General features: G+C 50.1%; 1 protein-coding gene across 1 annotated transcript in view; it reads left to right on the top strand.

Moving 5' to 3' along the window:
- The window catches only part of Spns3 (SPNS lysolipid transporter 3, sphingosine-1-phosphate (putative)), a 42,661-nt gene extending 19,613 nt beyond the window's left edge, over positions 1-23,048 (top strand). The window contains exons 7-10 of the mRNA XM_076871391.1: positions 14,313-14,378; positions 21,693-21,791; positions 21,876-22,065; positions 22,975-23,048. Coding sequence (XP_076727506.1) covers positions 14,313-14,378; positions 21,693-21,791; positions 21,876-22,065; positions 22,975-23,048 — 429 coding nt within the window. The remainder of the gene's footprint in view (positions 1-14,312; positions 14,379-21,692; positions 21,792-21,875; positions 22,066-22,974) is intronic.
- The last annotated feature ends 3,245 nt before the right edge of the window (positions 23,049-26,293 follow it).

Genomic DNA, 26,293 nt, shown 5'->3' with positions numbered 1-26,293 from the left:
ACAAGGCAAGCAATTCTTGATGATTTTTAAAAAATATTGTTTTTTAGTTGTAGATGGACACAATACCTTTATTTTATTTATTTATTTTTTTATGTGGTACTGAGTATCAAACCCAGGGCCTCGCCCAGGCTAGGGGAGCACTCTACCGATGAGCCCCAGCCCCAGCCCCTAATTCTTGATGATTTTGATGTGGGGAACGAGAGAAAGAAGAGTCACAGGTGAGTTCTGGAATATTGCTCTGAGCTGCTGGAAGGAGGGAGAGGCTGTTACCTGAGATAGGAAAGTGAGTTGGAGCAGCAGGTTTTGGGGGAAGATCAACAACTTGGTTTGTATATTCTGAGTTTATGTTGGAGGTTGACTTCCCAGTGGAGGTGTTGGTACAGAGCTACATGTAGCCAGGCACGATGGTGCATGCCTATAATCCCAGTGACTTGGAACAGTGAGAGAGGAGGATCACAAATCTGAGGCCAGCAGGTTAGTGAGACCCTTTCTCACATGGAGACATAGAGTGCCCTTGGGTTTAATCCCCAGTACCTGCCCCAACACATGAGTTAGATGCAGGAGTCTGAGGTCTATAGAACATGGCATCATCCCTAAAATTTCAATGGGGAGAAATTGGTTTCAGGCCATTTTGATGAATGTCATCAGATTTTGGAGGGTTACCGGAGTCAGAATTATAGAGGGTGTACAAAAGGGACTGACGATTTGGCTTTTGTCAGCCTTCAAAATAGGAAGAGTCATACTAGCCTCTTCTATTCATCCATTTATCCACTCATCCATCCATCCATCTATTCTTCCATCCTGTCCATCTCCCTCCCTCCATCCTTCTTTCCTTCTGTCCATCCTTCCAATCCATGCATCCTCTCAGATTGTAGGAACCAAGGTTGTGCACTGTCTCTGCTGCAGAAGCCAATCTGGGGAAATAGTCTCCAAGACCTTCTTGGGAAGGGTGCATGGGAGGGTGGACATGTTTGCCAGTGTGTGCATGCATCTAAGTGTGAATGTATTCAAGTTCGTGGATAGAACTGGGTATCCATGTGCTCTTGTGTATATATATTGCCAAGTATATGTATATTTATATATAGTGTGTGCATGTATTTACTTGATTTGTGCACATGTATGTTCCCAGTGTGTGTGAGTGTGTCTCCATGTGCTGTTTTGTATACATGTCTGGGCATGCGTGTGCCCATATATGTGTATCAGGTTATGCAGATAATGACATGGGATGAATGTTCACTTGTTTGTCTACAACTGAATACAACTTTTCTCTCGCTACTTTTGTGGCTATAACTGCCTTGCATGGGAAGGAGTGGTTTTTGCTGGCACAGTGTCTGCTCCCAAATTTCCTGAAGTAGGGGCTACATTGTGGGGCATGTTTCATGGAAATGAAGTTTTCTGAGCATTATGAAGTCTGGTCTGGGGCCTTCCCTGGGGGAGCCCAGGCCCTGTGGCTCACCTGCAGGTGTGGAGGGTTCCGTCTCTTCTATCCTTCCAGTCCTCTTGGCAAGGGAAATGGACTTCCCGGCTGTTAATTAGGATCCAGACACATGCGCAGCAGGTCTTGGCTCACACCCTTTCTCCCTGGCCTTCTTCCCAGAGCTGTTGCCCTTCAGAGGAGAAGGGGTTTGCACTTAAGCTCAAGGCAGGGGCTCCACACTGTTGCTGGCCTAGTGGCTGGAGGATGTGGCTGAATGTTGGTTGGTAGTCCCCTTTTTGGTGGGCTGTGTGTTTAAGATGGAGTGACCAGAGTTGAAGCACAGGGAGGGAACATTCGTAAGGAGACGAAAGACGCAGATGTCATTTCTGCTTCTTCACTTGCTAACCATGTGACCTAGAGCAAGATCTTGACCTTGCTGAACCTCAATTTTTTTTCTCAGCAATAAAATGAGAGCTACTTGGTTTCATTGAAGAGATAAATGAACTTTCAGACCTGTTCTAATTACTATAGTTACGTAAGAAAACTTGATGGCTCAAATCAACAAAGCATTTGTTTTGATCATAGAATTTTAGTTTAGGCAAGGCTCAACTGGGGGCAGGAGAGGATGTGATCTTTTTTCCACTTGATCTTACTGAGGCACGATGGGGGTCTAGGTTGGATCATCAAAGGCTGGGGATGTCTGGCAGTTGATGCTGGCTACTTGCTGGGAACTTTGCTGGAGCTGTTGGCTGGAACACCTAACCTGGGCCTCTCCATGTGGCCTGGGCTTCCTCACAACATGGTGGCCAGATTCCAAGGATTAGCATCCTGAGATAGAGAGCCAGGTGGATCCATATTGCCTTATATGACCTACCAGGAAAGTCACTCTTTTTTTTTTTTTTTTTTTTTTAGAAAGAGTGAGAGAGAGAGTGAGAAAGAGGGAGAGAGAGAGAGAGAACTCCAATATTCATTTTCTAGTATTCGGCGGGCACAACATCTCTGTCTGTATGTGGTGCTGAGGATCGAACCCGGGCCGCACGCATGCCAGGCGAGCGCGCTACCGCTTGAGCCACATCTCCAGCCCAGGAAAGTCACTCTTGAAAGTGACATTTTTACTGTATTCTATTCTTTGCTTGAATCACAACTTTCTGCTGAGGTTAACAGAGTAAGGAAACGGAAATGGACTCCATCTTTTTTTTTTTTTTTTTTTTTTTTAGTACTGGGGATTGAACCCAGGGGTGCTTTACCACTGAGCTACCTCCCCATCCATCCCCCCCCTTTTTTTTTTGAGACAGGGTCTCATTAAGTTGCTGAGGGTAGCCTTGAACATGTGATCCTTCTGTCTCAGCCTCCAAGTTGCTGGGATTACAAGTGTGCACCATCAAACCTGGCTTGAACTCCATATTTTTATGGGAAGATTGATGATCTGAAAAAGCATGTAGAACTCGAAATATTGTAGTGGCTATCTATGGATAATAAAGTCTGACAAGTGCCACAGGGGCACCTTGTCCCCCTGTGCTCTGGGTCCTGTTGAGGTCTGACTTCACATGGAAGGGTATCCATCATGTGATCAGGAAGCCCACCAGGTATGGGTCTCTAGTTTCATGCCACTCCCCAGGTCAACTGGAGGCTAAGTGCTCACCTTCAAACCCTGGCTCAGCCTCCTGGGCAGAGGAAATAGTCATGTCAGAGACCTCGAGGGGCAGAGCAAGGTAGTAGGAAAGCAGTTCTTTACTAGGAGGAGCAGCAACATTCACTCTTTTTTTTTTTTTTTTTTTTTTGGTGGTGGTAGGGGTACCAGGAGTTGGACTCAGGGGCACTCAACCACTGAGCCACATCCCCAGCCCTAGTTTGTATTTTATTTAGAGTCAGGGTCTCAGTGAGTTTCTTAGTACCTCGCCATTGCGAAGGCTGGCTTTGAACTTGTGATCCTCCTGCCTCAGTCTCTTGAGCCACTGGGATTACAGGTGTGTGCCACCACACCTGGCAACATTCACTCTTCTGTCAAATATGTCTAAACACCTGTTAGGCATGCTTCTAGGCACTGGGGGGACAGCACTGAACATACATGCAAAAATGTGCACAAAATAAAATAAATATGTAAATAGTATGTGGGATGAGGATGGGTTCTGTGGAGAATAACAGAGCAGGGAAAGGGGGCAAGGCGTCAGGGAGCGCTCGCTATGACATTGACATTTCAATGGCAATCAGAAGCATGTTAAGGAAGGAGTCATTAGGATATGGGATTGGTGGAGGGAAGAACCCACTATGGAAAGGGATCAGCAGGTGCAAAGGCCCTGAGGAAAAAAGCCTGACTGGTGGGGCTGAGGAAGTGTGGCCGATGGGCTGAGCCAGGAGGAGGAGACGCAGTGAGGGCAGGGGAGATGGTAGTGGGAGAGAGAGGGCACAGATTGTGAAGGGCCTTGTATGCATAATGACATTGAATGGCTCCAAATGTGAGTGAAGCCAGGTGTGCCAGCACATGCCTGTAATCCCAGAGCTCAGGAGGTTGAAGCAGGAGGATCACAAGTTCAAAGCCAGCCTCAGCAACTTAGTGAGGCCCTAAGCAACTTAGCAAGACCCTGTCTCAAAATAAAAAATAAAAAGGGCTGTGGATGTGGCTCAGTGCTTAATTGCTTCTGGGTTTAATCTCTGGTACCAAAGGAAAAAAAAAAAAAAAAAAACGAGTGACATGGGAGATCATTAGTGGTGCAGAGCACAGAAGTGAAATGATTTGATTTATAACTGTATCAGGGATCTATTGCTATATAACAAATCGCCCCAAGATATGGTGATTTAAAACAAGTATTTATTATTTCCTTTGATTCTGTGGTTGGCAGGACAGTTCCTCTGCTGGTTCTGCTCTCATGTGGCCACCTTGGCCTGGGTCGTTTGGGCTGAAGTGTCCAGGCTGATGGCCTCAGGTCACGCTGTTGGCTGAGGCTCCTTGGTTCTTCTCCATGGGGTGTCTCCTCCTCCGCAAGGCTGGACTGGCTGCCTCACATGGCCGTCTCAGAGCAGCATGATAAGAAGGCAAAGTGGGAGCTGCAGTCTCTCAGGCCCAAACCAGGAGTGGAACAGCATCACTTCCACCTTTTATATATGGGCCAAGGCAAGGTGTAGGCAAGCCAGCCCAGGTTCACCGTGGGAGGGGACAAGCCAAGGTGTGACTGTGAAGTGGTCTGATTAACTGGGACCATTTTGTAACTAGAGGCCGAGTGGTTGAACGGGATCTCTCTGGCTGCTGTGTTGAGAATAGAAGGAAAAGTGATAAATGTAGAAGCAGGAAAACCCGTTAGGAGGTTTGCTAATAATATAGGCCAGAAACGGCTGTGGTTTGGACCAGGGTCCTTGTGGAGAAAGTATAGAGAAGTGGTCAGAATCTTGATATATTTTGGAAGTGAAATGGACAAGATTTCCTGACAGATCAGGTGTGCAGTCAGGGGAGGGTGGAGGGTGACTCCATGGTTTTTGATCTGAGCAAGTAGAAACATGGAGTTGCCATTTACTGAAATGGGGAGACTACGGGAGGGGCGGAGTGGTTATTTAAAAGCTTTTTTTTTTTTTTTTTTTGGAAGGGGTGGATTTAGAGTTCCATTTTTAGACACATTAAATTTGGGATGCTTCCTAGGACATCCGACTAGAGACGTTAAGAAAAAACTGTATGTGTAGGAGAGAGGTCTACATGGACTATTTAAAACCAGGAGACTGAATGAAGCCACCCAGAAAGTAAGAAAAGAGAAGGAGGCCTGAGGATTAAACTCTGGGCATTCACAAGTGGAGGATGTGAATGTAGAGTGTCATCATAGTCAAGTCGAGGGTTGGAACAACAACTCAGGCTATCACACTGTATCAAATGATCTTTCTCTCTCTAAATATATATATATATCTCATATTTTTATTTGGGGGAAATTAAAAAATTAAAAAAGGAAAAGAAAAAAAATTATCCATATTTCTGTCTCCTAGACCTAACTATGTTTAATATCTTGGCCTATTTGCTTCTATTTTCTTCATTAGGAGACCATCATTCTGTATGTGTCTTTCTATATAAAACACAGGTTTGTGGTTCGTTAGAAATACCTTTACTAAAATTGGATCATATGGTAGTGTCATTTTAAAGAACAGATTTTTTGAGGCCAAGCATCTAATCCCAGCAAGTCAGGAGGCTGAAGTAGGAGGATCACAAGTATGAGGCCAGCCTGGGCAATTTAGTGAGACCCTGTTTCAAAATTTAAAAAAGGGCTGTGGGTGTGGCTCAGTGGTAGAGCACTTGCTTAGCATGTATCAGGCCCTGGATTCAATCCTTCAATATTGAAAACAAAAAATAAACAGATTTACCAAGATAAAATTCATATACCACACAATTCATCCTTTTAAAGTATACAGTTCAATGGCTGTTAGTATATTCACAGAGTTGTGTAACCATTACCACATCAATTTTATTTCATTTTGAGACAGGGTTTTCTTTTCTTTTTAAGTTGTAGATGGACACAATACCTTTATTTTACTTGTTTTTATTTTTATGTGGTGCCAAACCCAGTGCCTCATGCATGCTAGGCAAGTGCTATACCACTGAGCCACAACCCAGGCCCCTATTTTTTTTGGGGGGGGGTATTGAGGATTGAACTCAGGGGCCCTCGACCACTGAGCCACATCTCTAGCCTTATTTTGTATTTCATTTACAGACAGGGTCTCACTGAGTTGCTTAGCACCCTGCTTTTACTGAGGCAGGCTTTGAACTCGTGATCCTCCTGCCTCAGCCTCCCGAGTCATTGGGATTACAGGTGTGCACCACCGTACCCGACTGTGACATGGCTGAGTAGCTGGGACTACAGGTGTGTGCATGCCACTGCACCAACTACATCAGTTTTTTCATCGCCCCAGAGAGAAACTTGATCCCCATTAGTAGTCACTTCCCATCTCTACCCAATCTATCCTCCCCACCCCAGCCCTAGGCAACCACTAATCTACTTCTGTCTTTATAGATTTGCCTATTAGAGACAGTTCTTATAAATAGGATCATATAATATGTTTAATTAATTTTCATGAGTCTACTGAAAGAAATTGCAGTGAGATCAAAAGAAATGCAAATGAATTGTATAGCTTTGGACTTAGGAATCCCAGATATGAAAGAGAATGCCATACCTCCGTCCTTCCTTCTTCTCCCCACAACCTCCTGATTTTTGTTCGTTATGTTTTATTTTTGAATTTTCTACAGTTTTAACATTCACAATCTGTTCTCTCTATATAATCCTTGGAGTTGTTTGACAGTGGTCCCATATTTAGATTCAATGCTCATTACCAGTCTGTTACACAGATTCTCCATTCCTGAGTTTATTTTGCTTCAACCCTTAACTGGGTAGACTTTGTAGCTAAATGGTTTAAGACAGTTTTTGGCTCCTTACTTGAATGTCTAACTGGGTGTAATATTCTCATATCACCCTTTTCTTTCCCTCTTTAATTTGTAAATATTTGCTTTGCTGTTTTCTGGTATGGACAATAAAGTTAGCCTGATTTTTAAAAATCCTTTACGTTGATTCGGTTTTTCCATCTGCAGTACTGGAAGATTTCATTATTTATTCTTGAAGCTCAATAGCTTAGCTAGTGTATTAGTCATCTATTGCTGTATAACAAATAACCCTAAACCCCAGCAGTATAAAACACCACTCATCGGATGGGATTGTGGCTCAGCGGCAAAGCCCTTGCCTCACAAGTATGAGGCACCGGGTTCCATCTTCAGCACCACATCAAAATAAATTAATTAATTAAGTAAAGATCTTGTGTCCCTCTACAACAACAACAACAACAAAAAAGGAAACAAACAAACAAAACCCAACACCATTCATTCATTATCTTACAATTTCTGTGGGTCAACAATCCAGGGTGGAGGATACAGCTTATTTGAGTCTTCTGCTTCATGATCTTCCTCAAGGCCACAATTGAGGTGTTGGTTCAGAGTCTGTGGTTTCATCTGAAAGTTCATCTGGGGAAGGATTTTCTTCTACCCTCACTCTGCTTTTATTGGCAGCATTTGGACCTTTGGGTGGAGCCTCAGTTCCCTGTTGTTTTTTTGGCTGGATTCTGCTCTCAGTTCTTTGTCACATGAGTCTCTTTATTTGGGGGTGGGGGAGGACTGTTGGGGATTGAACCCAGGGCCTCTGCATGCTAGGCAATACTCTACCACTGAGCTACACCCCCTCCTGGGCCTTTTTCACATGGCATGCAGGCTGAGAAGACTATAAAGGGGTCTATTAAGAAGGAAGTCATAGTCTTTTTTATAACTTAACCACTGAAGTGATTTCCCCTCACCTTTGCTAGATTCTACTTATTCAAAGCAAGTCACTAGATTCTGCTGACTCTCAAGGGAATTGAGGTCCGAAGCTACTCACCACTGCCAGGAGATGTCTCCAAGTTAAATATTCCATATCATGTCAAAATTTCCTCATTACGGGGTTCTTCCTATCTGTGAATCAAAATCGAGAACCCCTGCTCCCATTTTATCTCTTTGAATATTTCATAGGTTTATGGGTCATGTTTTTTACTTATGTTGGATTGTGACCAGGGTGGGACTAGGGTGAGACATCTAGGGAGCAAAATTTAAGGAGGCACTGACTCCCAGATGCCGATCTGGTCCTGCATGCCCCTGTGAGTGGGTGCCTCCTCAATTTTGTGCCCGAATGCCTGGCGTGTCTGACCTGAATCCCAGTCCTGGTCATCTTTGTCTGTCTTCTATATGACTTCTTTCTTTGTCTTTTTAAAAACTGCCAGTCAATGAGATTATTTCCAGCCTTTTATCTCTGTCAGTTGTTCTACTTTCATTAGTATCTATTCCATTTCTAGCTATTTTAATTGATTCATTTTGTAATGATGTTGTTCACTGTTTTGCTCCTCCATTTATTTCCTTAGGCCTGCAGTCTCCCTTTATGACTCATCCTATCGAATGATTGTTTTATCTTGGAGTGCTTTCTTCATTGGGTTAATATTCCTATTATAGTGTTCTATAGTTTGAAGCAATTATAGGGAATGTCCTCTGCTCCTTCTCCCGTCCTCTCTCTTCTAGGCTGAATTCTGTCCGCTTCCCTCCCTCTTCCTCTCTCTTTCCCTCCCCTCCCTCCCCTCCTTCTCTACTCTTTCTACCTCACATGCCCGGTGCTTTCCCCTGACCTGGGTGTGGGCAACTGTGCTCAGACCCTGCTTTGGCTTTGCTGTAGTGTGAGCCATTCATTGTCCCTGACTGTCATCCAGCTTCTCCAGGACCATTCTCTTCTGCGAAGGGCTATATTTTAAGAGTTGAACATTAGGATCTGTGGACTTTTCTGTCGCCTGGGGGAATTGTAGGGCTTGGGGCAGGCAGCAATGAGTCTTTGTTAGAACACCTGGGCTCTGCTCTCTCTTCTGGGATTTAGGTAAATGCTGTGTATAACAGGGTTCTTGCTGCTTAATTGCTGGGTGCATCCCCTTCTGGGATGGTGGCTGCCCTCAGGCCTGGAATGGAGGCAGTGTCATTGTTCCCGTTCTCCATTTTCCATTTTGCCCTTTTCTCCCCAGCAGCTTTTCCTGCTGGTTTTCTATTAAGGGCACCTACTCAGTTTGTTTCCCTCCAGGTAGGAGAGTTGTTGAGAGGCTTTGGGAGGGGAATCTAAGAAGGGCTAAGCTGCAGAGTCATCTCTCTTTTTGCTTGCATGCCAATATTTAATGTTTATTTCATTAGATTTAGTTCTTTCCTTTGGTTAAAAAAAAAACCAAAACTTCTTTTTCCCCTAACTTACTTTTTTTTTTTTTTGCTTCTGGAGAGAAGGAAAATTCCTGATGCGATTTCCATCTTTTGTCTTTATCCTCGAGTTGCCCCAGATGACCTTTGAGACCCCTTCAAGCCCAAACTTGATCATGACTCTGAGTTCCCTCCTTGCCCAAGGTGGTGTGGCCCCCCACCACTCAGCAGAGCTGGTGTGGCTGTCAGTGGGGTCTCTACATTTGGGAGGGGTGCTGTTCTTCTCAGCCCTGAAGACCCCTGAGCAAGGACTTGGAGCTTGTGAGATGGTTGTCAGGGATCAGCTGGGATATGTGTCTGTCGTAGCTATGGTTGATGGTCAGCAAAGGATTCAGGGGATTTTGCTATGGGTTCTGCTCCTTGGCCCCTGAGGTGAGACTCACAGCAGGATTGTGTGAGAGTCCCAGCTCTGGGGAGCTCTCTTATCCCTTCCCAGATGTGGGCCTCACAGAGGGACTTTCTAGATAAGCTCTTTTTCTCTTGCTTTCTGAACTGAAGTAAGCAGCCCTTACCAGGGACTGCCTCAGAGGGTCTGAGAGAGGCCCACCTGCCCTTCTGGGGAAGGCGCCATCTCCCTACCAGAATCTAGTAAGTATGTCTTACATGGGCAACGCAATCCACCAGGAGAGCCCATGATCCTAGCAGAAATCCCCAAAGCTATTTTCCCTTCACGGTGTCACTCCCCACCTGTCTGTCTACCAGATTATTGAGCTGATGCCCCTGGAAACCAGGCAATGCCCTTGTGCCCTGATGCCGGTCCCTGCAATTACAGGTTGGCAGGCCTCAGGCTGAGTGTGCCAGCCCGCGCAACAGCTTGCTGGCGGCCAGTCTATGCCCTGGGGCCTGTGTTCTGACTGGTCCTTAAGAGGGGAGGATCCAGTCTCAGGTCTGTCTCACACACCATGAGTTCATGGGGGACACTGTCCAACTCCCTTTCCATCAGGGCCTAGAATCCATTCTTTGCAGTTCAGAGATCAGTTACTGCCCAGTTGGAAGCCTGAGATGGACCAAGGTTGAAGACACTGGCTCTCCACCTCCCAGGGCTGACTCTTCTCCGGGACAAGTGCTCTATTTTCCCTCCATGCTCTCTCCCCATGCTTGCCTTTGTGTGCAGACATGCATGCTGTGAACTGTGTACGGGTGAAGGTATTGATGTGTGTATGATTGCGTGCGTGAGTGTGCAAGAGTGTGAGGTCATGAGCATGGTTTTACATGCCTTGCTATCTATGCCTCTCATGAAACCACAAGTATTCATGGGAACATGTGAAGGGCTGTTATTCTGCAAAGGCACCCAGCAAGCCCGTAGTGTACTTTAATTTTAGTAATTAATAACGTCACTGCCTGATTTATGCCCTTGTTGTGTACATGGGTATGTGTGTATGTTTGAAACCAGGTCTCCCTATGTTGCCCAGACTGGTAATGAACTCCTGGGCTCAAGTGATGCTTGTGCCTCAGCTTCCTGAAAAGCTGAGAGTATAGCATAGGCCACCATGCCTGACACCATACATTCTGATATTTTATTTTGTGGTACTGGGGGTTGAACCCACGGATGCTCTACCACTGTATTATATCCCCAGTCCTCTTTTATATTTTATTTTAAGGCAGAGTCTCACTAAGTTGCTTAGGGTCTTGCTGAGTTGCTGCGGCTGGCCTTGAACTTGTGATTCTCCTACCTCAGCCCCTCCCAAGTAACTGGGATTACAGGCATGTACCACTGCACCTGGCCTCAGTCCTTTTTTAATTTTTTATTTTGAGACAGAGTCTCACTAAGTTGCCTAGGCTGGCCTTGAACTTGTGATCCTCTTGCCTCAGACTCTTGAGTAGCTGAGGATTACTGGTGTGTGCCACCACACCCAGCCTCTGTTTTGATATTTTAACTGTCATCCCTGCTACCTGCGTACATGCGTACCCGTTGTGGGTGAGTTTTGTGCCTATCTCCCAGGTTATGGGTGTTGGTGTGTGTGCAGATGTAAGTGGGCATGTGTGCTGAAACTTGTGTGCGTATGTCCGAGGCCTTGCATATGCTTGCAAGTGTCAGTGAATGCTTGTGTCCATGCGTATGTGTGAGTCTGTGCACAGCCTCTCTGGTGGGGAATGACTAAGGCCAGAGATATTCGTCATCGCTGACCCAGCTGGAGGGGGAAATCCTCTGAATCTGGACGGGCAAAGGGCAGGGGCTCAGGCTCAGCCTGTTTCTCAGGCCCCAGGCTGTGTTCCCAGGCCCTATTGCCCAGGGGGGACTAAGTCAGGGTACAGGGAAGCCACACAGGCTCTGAGGAGATGAAAGCAGAGTCAGATTTCCCTTTTGGAAGTCCCCTCCAGGGCTGGTGTCTGGAGGGATGGTGGGTCTGGGAAACCACGCCTAGGCCAGGCCAGCAGCAGTGGCTGGAGGAGGGGGCAGGTTCAAGGCACATCTAGGATGCAGAATAGCCAGGAGTCGGTGACTGCAAGGGTGGGAGGGGGAGTGAGGCACATAGGATGGCCCTGGCATCTGGCCTGAGCTCTCCCTGCCCACCCTGCCCCCTGTCCTGCTCCCTTGAGCCAGAGAAGAAGTGCTTTAGAAGTTTGCTGGCATCCAGTCTGTGCGTGTGTCCTGGCTGGCTCAGCCATGCTGGGCAGGGACTGTGATGTGGTGGGTTGCGGGGAGTGGCAGTACAGGGAGAAAAACTTTGGGGTCAGTGTAAAGTGCCCAAGTGTGGGATTGCCCAGGCCCTTTTTGATTGTTTGTTTTGTTTGTTAATTGAGGACCTCAAGCCTGAATCGGTCATGGAAGTCAGTGAACCAGGACCTGATTTGCACCCTGCCTGCAGAGACCACAGTCATGTGCAGCGAGCCCACAGTGTCAGGAACACAGTCTGTTAGTGCCATAGGAGCCCGGCTAGGCCTCTGGGACCCCTGTCATCATTCAGTCAGGGAAACCAGGCCTGAGGGTCTTGTGTCAGTCAGGGTGGGGCTGGGGCACCAGACACAGCAGAGATCACACCCATTGGTTGCAGATCCCCTCCTCCAGCCAAGGTGGCCTGCCTCAGGAGCCTCTGTAATTATGGGATTAGAGAAGGCTGCCTCTCCCTGGCCGGCCCTTTGCCCCTCAAAGCCGCAGAGTGGAGCCGAGGATTTGGTGGCTTCGTGCCGGTTTCCAGGTGTGTCTGAAGAAACCTGGCATCCTTGTGCGGCTTGTTCAGCCTGAAAGGCCCCATTGTGGCTGCAGCCTCCCTCTGATCGGCTCTATTTTGGGGTCAGGATCCACCCTGCTCCAGCTGGAGGAAGGAAAAGGTGTATTTCAGTATGTCCTGTGGGTGTGGAGGGGACAGGGGAGGGACAGCCACCCAGCATGGGGAGGCTGGTGTCTGGCCTGTGTGGAGGGAGAGGTCACAGAGGTTGCCTGAGGCATGAGGAGAGGAGAGCTTTGGTGGCCCAGGTGGAGGTGGCCCCGATGACATTGCAGGGAGGGTGGGTGTGAGGTGGGCCAGGCTTTCATGTGGCCCCAGGAGGCAGGGTTGGCAGACCCCGTCAAGCTGGAATGCTGGCTGGAGGCCTGCCTGGGCCTCACCTGAGACCCACCCTCCAGCCACTTCCTGATTCCCACCACTGTGGGTGCCCAGCCCATGTCCTAGGCCCAGAGGGAGACCCATTCTGCCCTCAAGGGCCTCCTGTTTTGAGTGCCAAGGGCCAGAGGCTGCAACCACAGACTCAGGTTAGACAGAAAGAACAGACAGACGGCTTGGCCTCCTCAGCCTGTCTTCCCTCCCTGTGTCAGAACTCCGGCCCCACCCAGAGTGGTGGGCCCATTCCAGCCTCTTGCCTCTGCTCAGGCGGTTTCCCTGCCTGGCAGGGTCTTGTAGCTCTTCTCAGCCCATCCTGATCCTGTCTGCCTCCTGGGACTCTGTTCAGGATCAATCTCCATCCAAGGGCTCCCTTCCTGCCTGATTTCCCGGTGCCAGGTTTGCCAAACACTGTGGCTACTGGAAGCCCCTCTGAGCAATTTTGTGCCACGTGCCTCCTCATCCTACCTTACATGGACCCGACACAGGGGTGAGGGGGTCTTGAGGAAATGGCTTGACTCATGCTCTCAGGCTTGGGGTTTGGGTTCCTTGGTCTGTGACGTGGGTGTGATCACTTTGGCCTTATTAGGTTACCTGACCTGAGAGGTTAGATGGGTATCAAGGGTGGTGCATAGTAGGTGTGCAGGCAGCGGTCTTTTATCCCTCTGCCCTTGTGCTCAGAGGCCTCAGAACGTCAGGTATTTTGAGTGTCTGAGCCTGGGCTGCCTGGGGCTCAGACCCGTGACTCCAGGAATGACTAATACCTCCCCAGCAATGAGCTCTTGGGAACTATTAGAAATGAGATGGTTTCCCCCTCCCTTTTTCTTCTTGCTGCTTCATTAAACTCTTCTTGAGTGAGGGGAATGAGGATTGTCCTAATCTCTTGGCACAAGGTGGGGGCAGGGTTCAGGGAGCTGCAGTGGCCTGTAGTCACCAGAAAACACTGGGAGCTGGACAGGGGGTGGATGCTGGACAGAGACTAGAAGCCTCATGCTGAAGGCTGCCTTTGCCCTGGGCCAGCCAGTGACCTCACCTAGGCCTTGACCTTGACTGGATTCAGTTCCACTGTCTGCACAATGGGTATGCTAGAACTTCCCTGAGCTGGGAAATGGATATCCTGGGAGCCACTGATGGGGTGCTGGGGGCCAGGCCAGCTGGCCAGTTCACAGCTGGTGCCTTATCAGTGTATGCAGGCCTTAGGAGGACACAGAAGGTCTGAGCAGACCTTTGACTTTCCTCTTCTTGGAGTCTTGTTTCCTCACTTTTGAAAGTGGCCTGGGAGTCCTGGATGCTTCCTCCTGGGGTCCCATGGGTGGCCCCAAGGGTTGGGTCCCAGAGGCCATCCATTAGGGAGGGTTTGATTCTCAGACCTAGGGCCTGACACTCACCTGTGGGTCATGGTCCACCTGGGTTGGTCTTCTCACCCTTGAGGGTACCAGAACTGGAAAGATGGTTCCAGGCCTCACCCACCCCAGTCAGTGGAGCCTCAGTTTCTTTTCTTCACAGATGGGAAGAGACACTGTAGGGATGCATCGGTGACTGAGGCTGGGGGAACTTCAACCAGGCCACCCTCTGTCCACAGGTGTTCCTGGCCCTGGGGGAGCTGCTTCTGTCTTGCAACTGGGCTGTGGTAGCTGACATCCTGCTGGTAGGTGACATTCCCTCTTGAGCTGGGGGAGCTGGTTCTATCTGGCTCAGGGTTGGCCCTTTGTTGTTGAGCAGCCTAGGAGATGGTAGGGGTTTCGAGACCATGAGAGCTGGGGTGTGGGGGACCAAAATCACTATTCGGTTACCTCAGACCCCAGGTCCCTGAACACTCTCACACATTTTGAAGGTGAAGTGAAATTGTCCTCTGATTGTTACCCTCACTTTGCAGATGAGCAAATGGAAGCAGGTATAATTACATCGAGGGCTGCCAGGACTGGAGCCCAGGAGATAGATATATATATATATATATTTTTTTTTGGTAACAGGGATTAAACCCCCAGTGGTACTTAACCACTGAGCCATGTCCCCAGCCCCTCCCCACATTTTTTTTTAGTTGTAGATGGACAGAATGCCTTCATTTGTTTATTTTTATGTGGTGCTGAGGATGAAACCCAGTGCCTCACACATGCGAGGCAAGCGCTCTACCACTGAGCTACAGCCCCAGCGCCCCCAGCCCTTTAAAAATATTTTATTTAGAGACAGGGTCTCACTGAGTTCCTTTAGGACCTTGCTAAGTTGCTGAGGCTGGCTTTGAACTCGCGATCCTCAGCCTCAGCCTCCAGAGCCTCTGGGATTACAGGCGAGCCCAGGTTTTTCAACCAGCTTCCACCTACCCTTTCTTTACAAGCCACTCTCAGCAAGCTGCACTCAGGGATATGCAGATGGAGAGCCTAGACCCCAGGGCAGTAGTCACTGAGCCCAGTCATGTTCAGCCCACCCCCACTGGTGTATTATGGGCTGTCACTCATGGAGACAGCTCAAGCTATAATGAGGTCTAACACGGTCCTGATCACATGACTCTGTAATGTCCAGAGTCCAGCTCAGCCCCTCCCCAGGCCTCACACTGTCTATCCAGGCTCTCTGCTTCTGGGACACAGACAGGGAAGGACTTTGAACACCTCAAAGGGCTGCACCCTTGTTGATAACAGTGTCCCAGGCCTTGGGGGCACCCTGAGAACCTTCTTGCTGCCTCCTGGCAGGCTGGGCACAAGGAGCCAGGGCAGCCTGGCAACTGGCAGAGGGCTATCCCTAGGCCTGCCTAGTGCAGGGCATGGGCCTGGACTCAGGAAACAGACGTGGGTTCTAACCCTGCTTCTGCCACTGGCTATGTGACTAGGCACGTCACTTTGTGTCTCTGAGCCTCAGTTTCTCTACATGTAAAATGAGAATGATAGTAGTACCTGCCTCATGGGTTGTTTTGAAGGTGAAGTGAAATTGTTCATGGGAACCCTTTTGCTGGTGCCTGGTACAGAGAACGCAAGCCAAAATTCTCACAGTGATTCTGAGGTTTCCACTGGCTCATCTTTTATTCTTCAAAGGAATCCTGGCATCCTAGATTCTGAGTTTGAAAGGGTTATGGGAATATGTAGTCCTTTACTTAGCCAGCAAAGCCTGCTTGAATACTAGTGTTGACAGGGTTCTCACTCCCTGCTGAGATGTTTTGCCCACTCCTCAGCAGCTCCTGTCAACAGTCCTGTGGACAGGGCTGCCCTGTCTTTGGCTCCCAGGAAGTGTAGCAGCTGTCCGGCTGGTGGCTCTTCTCTGTCCCTCCCTCCAGATAGGAAACTTGGGCTCCAGCCACAGACCTGCTGAATGGCCCTGGGTCTCGGTTTCCAGGTCTATGAACTGAGGCAGTCATAACCCACAGCCTGCTGCAGGGAAGTGCTCAGGACACTGGGGAGGTGAACACCCCGCCCCCAGCCTTGCTTGTAATCTCTTGGGTGGTTCAAAGGGAGCTAAACAAGCCCCCCTGCGGCTTCCTCTGCTTGCCCCCCACTGCGTGGCTCCCTTTTCCACATGACAGCCCCACAGTTATGTGAAGACTGCACCTTGTCACCCGCCCGCCTGGTGTCTGTGTTTGCAGGAATGATTAACCTGGCACAGCCAGGCTCTGTAGAGAGCTAAGGGGCAGCGAGTGAGCATGAGTGGGAGTCCAGAGCCAGCTGTAGTTTGGCTGAACGTGGTCTAACTCCCAGGATCCCTGACCCCTACCACCCCAGGGCATGGATCTTGCTCTCTTTCCCTCTCCTTGGGACCCCTTGGCCAAGGACCACCTTCCTGCACTTTGATGCTGGGAGCTAGACCAATTCTTGCAGCCCCCAGAGTTGACTCCCCCACATTGCTGATCCCCCCGGTAGAGAAATAGGAGGCTCAGGAGGGTCTGTGCAGGCAGCGGGCAGCTCTGGGAACCTCATGTGTGCAGTGGAAGGGCACAGGTTGACCAGGAAGGAGAGGGAGGACAATGCCTGGACATGGCAGAAGGTCCCAGGAAGTTAGTCTTTCACAGGCAGCCAGAGCAGCCTCCAGGAGACAGGGGGAGAATACCTGGAGAGGGGAAACCTTGTGTGTGGGGGTGGAGGGTGAGAAAGGTGTGAGGTCCAGGACAGGGGCAGGAGGTGTGTGGGGAAAGGTGCATGGCAGGAGGTAAAGGAAGGCCTTGTCAGTACTCCTCCCTAAGATGGAAAGTGAGTTTCTCTTTGGACAGAGCCCCAGGGAGCCTGGAGGCCCCAGGGTGTGTGTGTATGTGCATGGGATGCAGAAGGAGAAGGCAGGGTGCTAAGGAGAGGGAGTGATTCAGATGGATAGCTCTGGGTTGGAGAGGGAGCCCCAAGGGCTAAGGGGGAAACAGGGGTACAGAGACTGTGGGTTTCTGGAGGGTGGGTGCCTATGGGAAGGTCAGAGGAGAGAGTACAGCAGAGCCCTGGCTTGGGGACTCTGAAGCATTTCATTTGCTTCTACTTCCAGCCTTGCCACCAGCCGGGTGACCTTGGCCAAGTGGCTTAACTTTTCTGGGCCTTGTTTTGCTCAATTGTACAATAGGCAGAGTGGTGCTCCTTGCTAATTACACTCAGGCTATAAGGAGGAAATGAGCTGAGGCCTGCATCACACATACCTACTTCTGAGGGCTGGTATGGGCCCCCCGCTGCTCTTTTTGATCCCTAATCCACAAGGGGGAGAATCTTATTTCTACTTGGACAAGGGGCCTCTGGAACTTTCTGGTCTAGTGGCTCTCAAACTTCATTAAGCCTAATAATCAGGTTTGGGGGAGTCTGTTACTAACTCCAGGCCCTCTATTCTAGGAGTCTGATTCAGTGACTCTATAGCGGGTCCAGGGACCAGCATTTCTAATGAACTTCCTGAGTGACCCCCATCCTGTGTTCCTCAGAGTACACCTGCAGGGTGCTGATCTAGCGCACACACAGTTCTCCAGTCAAATTTTGCAAAATTTGCAAAATTCCCACCAGCCCCCTGTTCACAGGCCCCTCAAAGGGGAGCTTACTTTCTGCACCCTGAGCAGCCCCTCCCCACCCCTGCCTCCTCTGGGCCTTTGCATTTATGAAAACTGATGCAGTTCAGTCGTGGCCAAAGTCCACCTCTGGCAACTCCCGCTGGCCCAGCTGGATCTCCGAGGGTCTTGCTCCCAAGAAGGCTGAGCTAGTGTCAAGTGTCTTTTGAGCCTGTGTCTCCCCAGGCTGAGCTCTCTGTCTCCCCAAGCCTGCTCATGGAGTCTCCAGCCCCCTCCAGTCTTGCATTTTATCTGGGGCCCCCCCCCGTCAGGATGGCTTACAGCCAGCTCACTCTGCCTCCCAGGGTGGGGAGCAGGGCAGAGGGGAGCTCACTGCCTCCTTCCCGGGTGGGATTCTGGAATCCAAGAGCCAGGCTCCCCTTTGACCTCCTGAGCAGATTTCCTCTCAGAGGTGACCGCCCTCCCTCCTGCCCTTCTGCCCCCCATTTCAAGGCTTCCCTGCTTGCCTCTGTCCTTTAGGTAGCTCTCTGCTCACAGATCTGTCTCACTCTCCCAGGGATGTCTGGGCCTGAGGGCCTAGCCAGGAGCACAGGAGGCAGGCTGCACCTGGTGGTTGTGCATCCAACTTTCCTTGAGCCCCTGGCTGGAGCTGATTTTGCCCTGGGCTATAAAGGGAACAGCTTTTCTGAGAAGGGCCAGACGACAACAGAGGTGTTTTTGTCTCAGAATAGAGTGAGCCTAGATTTTTGGGAACTGAAAAGCCTCTCATTTAAAAAATTACCTCTTGGGCTCTCCAGATGCTGCTGGGCCCAGCCCTGGGCCAAGGCTGTATGGGAACAATAGGGACCCAAAATAGGTGGGGTGGAGACCTGCCTCTCCCACTGCAGGCAAAGGTAGCTGGTCTGGGCCCTGCAGGTTGGGGTTCCTGGGAGGGAAGAAAGGGGCCAGGCTGCCTGAGCCTTATTCTGAGGGTCCAAGCAGCCTCAGCTCCAACATGGATCTTTCTGGACACTCAAGGCCCTTCCTCTAGGAAGCCCTGCCTCCCTCCTTAGAACCACTGGGTGAGTAATCACATAATTATGGGGTGAGAGGGAAGTTCTGTGGAAGGTACAAAGCTGTGGTCAGTTCCTTCTCAAGCCTGCTGGCAGGTCCCAGAGATGGCAAGGGGCCCAGCTTGTCTCACCACCTGAATGGAGTGGCTCAGTGCCAGTGACCCCAGGACTGGCTCATCACCCACAGGGACACCTGTCACTCCACCCTGCCCACCCACTAGGCCTCTGTCCACTAGACCCCCTGGGTCTGTCCTCTGGGGTTCTGGAATCCAGAGACTGGGCCTCTGGGCTCCGAGCTCCATGCTTTACCTGCCACTGTCCCTGCCTGCGGGGGGGCTTTGCCTATCTCTCTTCCAGGTATTGATTCCCTTCCTGCTGATTTGCAGGGCTACTGATGGACTTGTCCTCTTTATCTTTCTTTTTACTTTCTAAACATTCCACACATAAATATTGCTCAACATGCAGATTCCTCCTTGCCCCTAATGGCAGAGTTGTCAAAAGACCAGGCCCTGGAGGGAGAAGGCCTGGGATCTAATCTCAGCCTTCTTATACCTGGTTGGGTGACCCTGGGCACCTGGGGAGGTTTTCTCATCTATAAAATGCAGGTAATAATCATATCACCCTCAGGGGTTATTCAGGTTGCTATATAAAATACATACAGGAAGTATTCAATAAATGTTAGCAATTATTATCATTATTATATATTTTTGTGGTATGGGTGTGTGTATATGTTTAACCCAGGGGCGCTCTATCACTGAGCTGCACCCCTCGCCCTTTTTATTTTTGAATTTTTATTGAGGGTACCAGTAATTCCAGGGGCACTCAACAACTGAGCCACATCCCCAGTTCTATTTTGTATTTTATTTAGAGACGGGGTCTCACTGAGTTGCTTAGCGCCTCGCCATTGCTGAGGCTGACTTTGAATTTGTGATCCTCCTGCCTCAGCCTCCCAAGCTTCTGCGATTAAAGGCATGCACCACCACGCCTGGCTCTTATTTTTTATTTTTTTGAGACAGAGTCTCACAAAGTTGCTGAAGCTGGCCTCAAACTTGCCATCCTTCTGCCTCAGCCAATTCACTGGGGTTCCAGGCATGAGTCACCGCATGAGGCTATCCTTGTTGCTATTCTCTGAAGGGCTCAGATTAGGGACACTAAAGTCCTGGGGACAAGGCTCCAGGGTAGGAACTTTCCCTGTGGCTGCCCTAGTGGGCTGATGCCTTAGGTCTGATAGGGTTTCTTCTGGGACCAGTCTTCCAGAAGGTTCTAAACTTATTTGTTTGACAAACTTTCACTGGTCTACTCTGTGCCTCATGTCTTACTGTATTGACCCCAGGAGAAATTAGAGGCTTTGCTGCCTACAGTGTAAGGGATAAGGGGAGGTGAATAAAGAAAGGACCCCTCCCAGCCCTGGGTGGCATGCATTCACTTAGGGGTGTGATGGTGGCGGTGGTTGATCTGAGAAGGCACCTGAACTCTGAGAAGGCTTCACAGAGGTGATGCAAAGGTAAGTCCTCAATGATGAAGAGAGATGCTCCAACTGGACCAGAGACGGGGAGGCACGCCAGGGAGAAGGCACAGCATTTACCAAAGCATTCTGCTTACAGGGCAGGTGTCCACATGACAACTCTGGGTGCCAGCTGAGTAATGATAATGAATGCAACCCTTGAGGTAGCTTCTAATATTATTCCATCTGGGGAGCAAGGCACAGAAAGATGAAGTGACTTGCGCCAAGTCACACAGCTAGTGGATGAGAGATACAGGACTGAAACCCAGACAGGTTGATTCCAGAACTGATATTCTTAACTTCCTTGCCCTCTTCCCCCAGAGTTGTGTGGGCCTCCCCAACATGGCTTCTGTTGGTTTCTGCACAGTGGGGCTTGAGTACCACCCTTGCCCTAACTGCCTGCACATGCAGACCCCTGGCTGTGCACCCTGCCAGCCTGCACTAGTGCCTCATGGTCCCTGACCTGTCACACCCCAGTGTCCTTACTGTTGTCACAACCAGGCCTTGTCCCTGTGTACTTCTGCTCAGCTTGAATCAGGACCCCCAAAAGACCACCAGAGACCAAGATCCATGTAAGCAGCAAAGAGGTATTCATTGCGAGCTAGCTCGGCCCTCCACGCACACACAGCAACTGGTGATGCTGAGAGGTCCCAAGCCCAGGGTTTGCAGCAGTTTAATACATTCTTTGGGGAAGGCAGGGACTTCACATACATCATAGCATCTCTTAGCAAATCATCACACACTGTGGGAAAATCATAAAACAACTCTAAAACATGATTAGCACATTCACTGGCGGGAACAAGTTGGGTAGGGGTCTATTGGTTAGTACCAGAGAAGGATTCGTTTGAACTGATTGGCTTAAGCCACGAGGGGAGTAGTGCTGAACTACATGGTTTCCCAACAGGTTATCAACCACCATAAACTACTGGGGGGGTCATCTGGCATCCCACGTATTTTCCCTGTCTCATGCTGATTGGTGACTGCTAGGGGGTTGCTATGGGTCCCCACCTAACCTGACCGAGTCAGGGACACCTGGCTCCACAGATCTCTCCTGTTATTTGTAGACAAACAACTCAGCAGGGTGGGTATGTGCCTAGGAGTGCTCTGTGGGTCTTTCCAAGGACAAGGGTCACGCCCCCTTCCTTGGACAGGCTTTGCTCTGAGGTAGGGGCTGGTTTTTCACTTCAAGAGTAAACACTCTCAAGAGGGGTGACCCTAATCAGGGGCCTCAGTACCCATATCCCTGGGCACTGGGGAAGCCTCCAGAGCCTCAGAAGGGTCTGCTGGGCCAGGGAGGTGATGTAGCCTTGGGATCATTGATTCCCTCCCATCCCACTCACCTGGCTAACTCCCCAGGCCCTTGGCAGGGGGGAACAGGAAGTGGGTGTGAGGGGACCCCCCTATTCTGAGTCTTTGCTGGGGGAGCTCCCCTGATATTCCCATGTCTTGCAGTCTGTGGTGGTGCCCAGGTGCCGGGGGACAGCAGAGGCGCTTCAGATCACAGTGGGCCACATCCTGGGAGACGCAGGCAGCCCCTATCTCACTGGACTTGTAAGGCGTGTCTGGGTTGGGGGGGTGGGGAGGGTCTGGGGGAGGCTCCACACTTCCCTGGCAACAGCACTCTGTCCTCGGCAGATCTCTAGTGCCCTGCGGGCCAGGCGCCTGGACTCCTATCTGCAGCGCTTCCTCAGCCTGCAGCAGAGCTTCCTATGCTGTGCCTTTGTCATCGTCCTGGGTGGTGGCTGCTTCCTGCTAACGGCGCTGCACCTGGAGAGAGACCAGGCCCAGGCCCAGGCCCAGGCCCAGTCCCAGCAGCCTGACACAGGTACTCCTGCCCTTGTACCCATGCTGGGCTCAGGGCTGAACACCTAGAGGCAGGGAGCAATGGCCCATCCTCAGCCCCTGGCTGGCTTGTTTGCTTGTTTGTTTGTTTTCATTCAATTACACTCCTGCTATATGCCAGGCAAGCTTGCAGATGCTGCGGAGTGACCAAATTAGGCCAAATCTAAGTAAGCCCTCAGGGAGCTGACACTCTATAAGGTATGGAGACAGATCAGAAACAAACAAACAAAAAAGTGAGCGATGTAATATATTTGAGGTGATGAGTGCTATAACTAGACATAAAGTGGAGGTAGAGAGGGATGGATGGGGGCAGGGAGCTCCTCTCTGCACAGGTGACATTGGAGCAAAGATTTAGAGGAAGTGATGGAGTAAGCAGCTCTCTGGTGGAAGGGGCTCCAGGCAGTGAGAACCTGAGGTAGAAATGTACCCAATGTGTTGAGGGTCAACAAGGAGGTCAATGTGGCTGGAGCAGGAATAAGAGGCACAGTGATAAGTATGAGGACAGCAGTTACAAGACCAGGGCAGGCAGAGCCGGGGGAATCCTTGCCAGGATTGTGCCCTTAATTCTGAATATGATGGAGTCACTGTGGGGTTTCCACAGAAGGAGCCATAGGGGATCTGATTTCCATTGTGAAAGCATCACGTTGCTGTTACTTGAGAACAGACTGTAGGGCTCAGAGTTGGGACAGAGGGACCCCAGGAAGTTCTGAAAGCAGCCAGTGGAGAAGTGGTACTAAGACCACAGTGGCACTGATGGCAATGCCATGGGGTTGGATCTGCAATTTACTTTGCAAATTAGAGCTAGAGGATTTCCTGACATGTTGTTTCCAGACCTGGTCCCAGAATCCCTTCTGCTTCCTTTTGGGTTGGCTGAGCTTCTCTCCTCCTGCAGGGACCCTGGACAGCAAGGACATGGAGAGCAAAGGCCTGCTTTCTGGCATCAGCGCCTCCACAGAGGACCCCTGAGGCTCCTGCCCTGCAGCAAGGAGCCCCCCTGCCATGTCCACGCTCCTCCCACTGGTCCCACAGTGGCAGTGCCTCTGCCCACTTTTGGCTGTGACTCAGGGACTCTGGCTGAGCTGCACCTGCTGCTTGTTCGCTCCCAGTAAGAGAGTTGGCAGGGCCTGTGGCTGGGCTGGAAATTGAGCTGTCAACACCCTCTGAGGGAGGACTGTACCTGCACCCAGCACAAGGCCCTTCCAGCTGAGGGTCCTCAGCCTGGTTGTGGATGGACCCAATTAAAGTGTGACCGGTTCAAAGCCATGGATATCAGGTCTTTAAACAATCCTGTTATTTATAGCCTTATGTTGCATGCCTCTGAAGGAAGGAGGAGGGAGAGAGGAAGGGGTGGGCAGTCCCTAGGCAAAGGGTACAGGGTGGTCCCTGAAGTGAGAACCACCTGGAGGGGTGCCCAAGCCTGCACAGAAACAGAAGCAGCTGCCCCAGAGCCACTTAGAGGGGCTTGCATGGCGGTGCACCAGTATTCTTGGCCGTGCCCTGTTTCCTGTGCCACCCTCAGCCCACGCTCTGACCCCAGCACCACCTGGTGGGAGGGTCAGCTCTGTGGGACCCACACTTGCCACTGGGTTCAGAGCAGCTGGGCTCAGCGGGCCCTGCAAGAGATCAACAGCTTCCAGGCGGGCAGCAGTAGGGAGGCATGTTCTTTCTGCCCAGGAACCTGAGGTTCTGTCCCCTCCTCTGGTGCCCAGCCAGGCGATCACTTATTCACTTGCTGATTGACACCTCCACTGTGCCTATCTCCCAGCAGCTGTGGGCAGAACAGTGGCCCAACTCCCTCACAGCTCCTGCCCCTTGTCTGCTCCATCCCTGCCTCCTGGGAACCCTCCCCACCCTCATTGGCTGTGACAGGTCCCAGGAACTGGACTCTCCAGTTAGCCTGCACCTGACCCCCAGGGTCAGTCCTCCTTCCAGAGTGGGCATCACCAGACTGCCCAGCTCCTGGTTCTATGCCTTCACATGGGTGCTCAGGAAATAGGCTTCCCTGGAATTCCAAGGAAATGCACTTGTGAGGAAAACTGGTTTCTCCTGAGAAGGAGGCAGCCAGTCTGGGCTGGAGCTGGGACACCATGGGTCATCTCAGCTTTTACTGGCTGTGTGACTGGGCTACCTCCTGTTTTTCTTGGAGCTATGGATTTCCCAGTGTATGCAAGAGGTGAATGAAATGTGGTTTTGCTAGAGCAGGCCTCATGTGATTCTCAGGCTGGGTCTAGACCATGGAAGCCCTGCTCCTGGTCTGAATCTTCCACCTGCCGGACCCCAGCTTCACTCAGCTCCCACCTCCTGCCTCCTTGGGACCAGTCATAGTGGGCTGAAGTCTCAGGTCTGGGTCTGTGAGAGGCTGGGAGAGCCTGGCTAGAGTAGAAGAGTCTGGTAAACAGGAACATCTTCTAGGCCTAAAGAGTACTTGTTGGGTAATCCCAGTTGCTGATACTCTGGACTTGTTTACTGGGAATGTCAACAGGAGGGAAAATGCTACTCAGCAGGACAAGTCCTTAAGCCTGACCCTGCTTACTTCATGTGTTAATGACTGCCAGGTGAGATCCTGGCTGCCCCTCTGCCTGTTTGCCTGCTAATCTCTATACTGGGCTGCAAGCACAAGGGATGTTTATAAAGTACTGATAAAAGTTCTTCTTCCACTCTGACCTAAGGCTTGGGGATTGAGCATGTGGGTCTAGATTCCTGCACCCTAACTCTGGCTTGTTCCCCTGCAACACCAGCCCTCAGTCGGTCTGGCTCATTCTCTGAAGTGTGTGACATTTGCCTATGCCTGGGTGGACTTGAGAGGTTATTGAGCTATAGAAGTCTCTGTAGAAGAGCAGGCAGGAACCCAGTGCTGTGGCACATGCCTGTAATCTCAGCAGCTCTGGAGGCAGGAGGATTGCAAGTTCAAAGCCAGCTTCAGCAATTTAGCAAGGCCCTAAGCAACTTAGCAAAACCCTGTCTCCAAATAAAATATATCTATATGAAAGGGCTGAGAATGTGGCTCAGTATTGAATGCCCCTGGGATCAATCCCTAGTAACCCCCCAAAAAAGCAGGCAGGAGGCAGCAGAGATGGCTGGAGCCATCCTTTCTCCCAACACAGGGAGGTACATGGTACCTGGGTGATCACATCAGTTTGGGATGTGGGGTTATATGCAACAGAAACAGGCTGACTTAAGTAGGGAAGGCATTCATTGGAAGCATATCAGGAGTTTACGGAATTGATGGGACATGTTAGTGTTTCAGGAGTGGGGGTTCCTGGGCCGTTTTATTCTTTAAAAAAATACTTGTTATTTTCCCTCCTTTTTATTGGTGCATTATAATTATACATAACAGTGGGATCTACTGCTGGGCCATCTTATTTGGGGGTCTTCTCCGGAGCTCCAGACATTTTTTCTTTTCTTTTTTTCTTTTTTCTTTTTTTTTTTTTTTTTTTTGCCATCTATTCAAGATTTAAAGCCCTGGGCCTAAGAGTCTAGTTGGACTAGCTAGGATGCTATGCCCACACCTTGATTTATCACTCCATTAAGACCAGGAGACCAGAGTGCTGTTAAGAAGAGGAATGAATGAATTCTAATCATCAAAACAAGACAGCAAGATTGGGGCTGGAGCTCTGTGGTAGCATGTGTGAGGTCCCGGTTTCCATACGAAGCCCCAGGAAAACAAAAAACAATGTAAGAAAAAAGTGTCAAAAGTCCAAAACAAAGATAGTGTCCACTGCAATGATCTTGGCCAGGCCTCGGACCCTCCCTAGGATGTAGCTTCTCATGGGATGGTGAAGAGACTGGGCTCAATGTCCCTCAAGGGGGTTCTTCATTTCTGATTGTCTGGGTCCATGATCAAAGGGGATTGAAATTTCTATAATTTAGAAAGTGTTAAAAATATTCAGATGACAGAACAGGAACTTCTGTGTTAGTGGGGACTCAGCACCATCTGTTCTGAGCAGCCGAGAGAGAGGCAGCGATGAGGCATTCTGAACAAGACTTATGAGGCAAGCTCGGGCTGGGGGATGGGGTGCTTCAGTGAGTCCTCTGCTTGGTAACAGCAGGACCAGAGAAGAGGTGCCTTCTCCCCACCCGTGGGTGGTGACCTGTAGGGAAGGCTAATCTAAGGGTGGAGGTAAATGTCATGTGGCGACTAATGGAGGGTGGAGTCAAACAGGGAGAAAATGCCTTTTCTAGAGGGGTCAGGAAAGGAATCTGGCTGGTTT

The sequence above is a fragment of the Callospermophilus lateralis genome, chromosome 11, assembly GCF_048772815.1.
Source record: "Callospermophilus lateralis isolate mCalLat2 chromosome 11, mCalLat2.hap1, whole genome shotgun sequence".
NCBI lineage: Eukaryota > Metazoa > Chordata > Mammalia > Rodentia > Sciuridae > Callospermophilus > Callospermophilus lateralis.
Note: the sequence above shows the minus strand (reverse complement) of the source record. Positions and strands in the feature narration are given on the sequence as shown.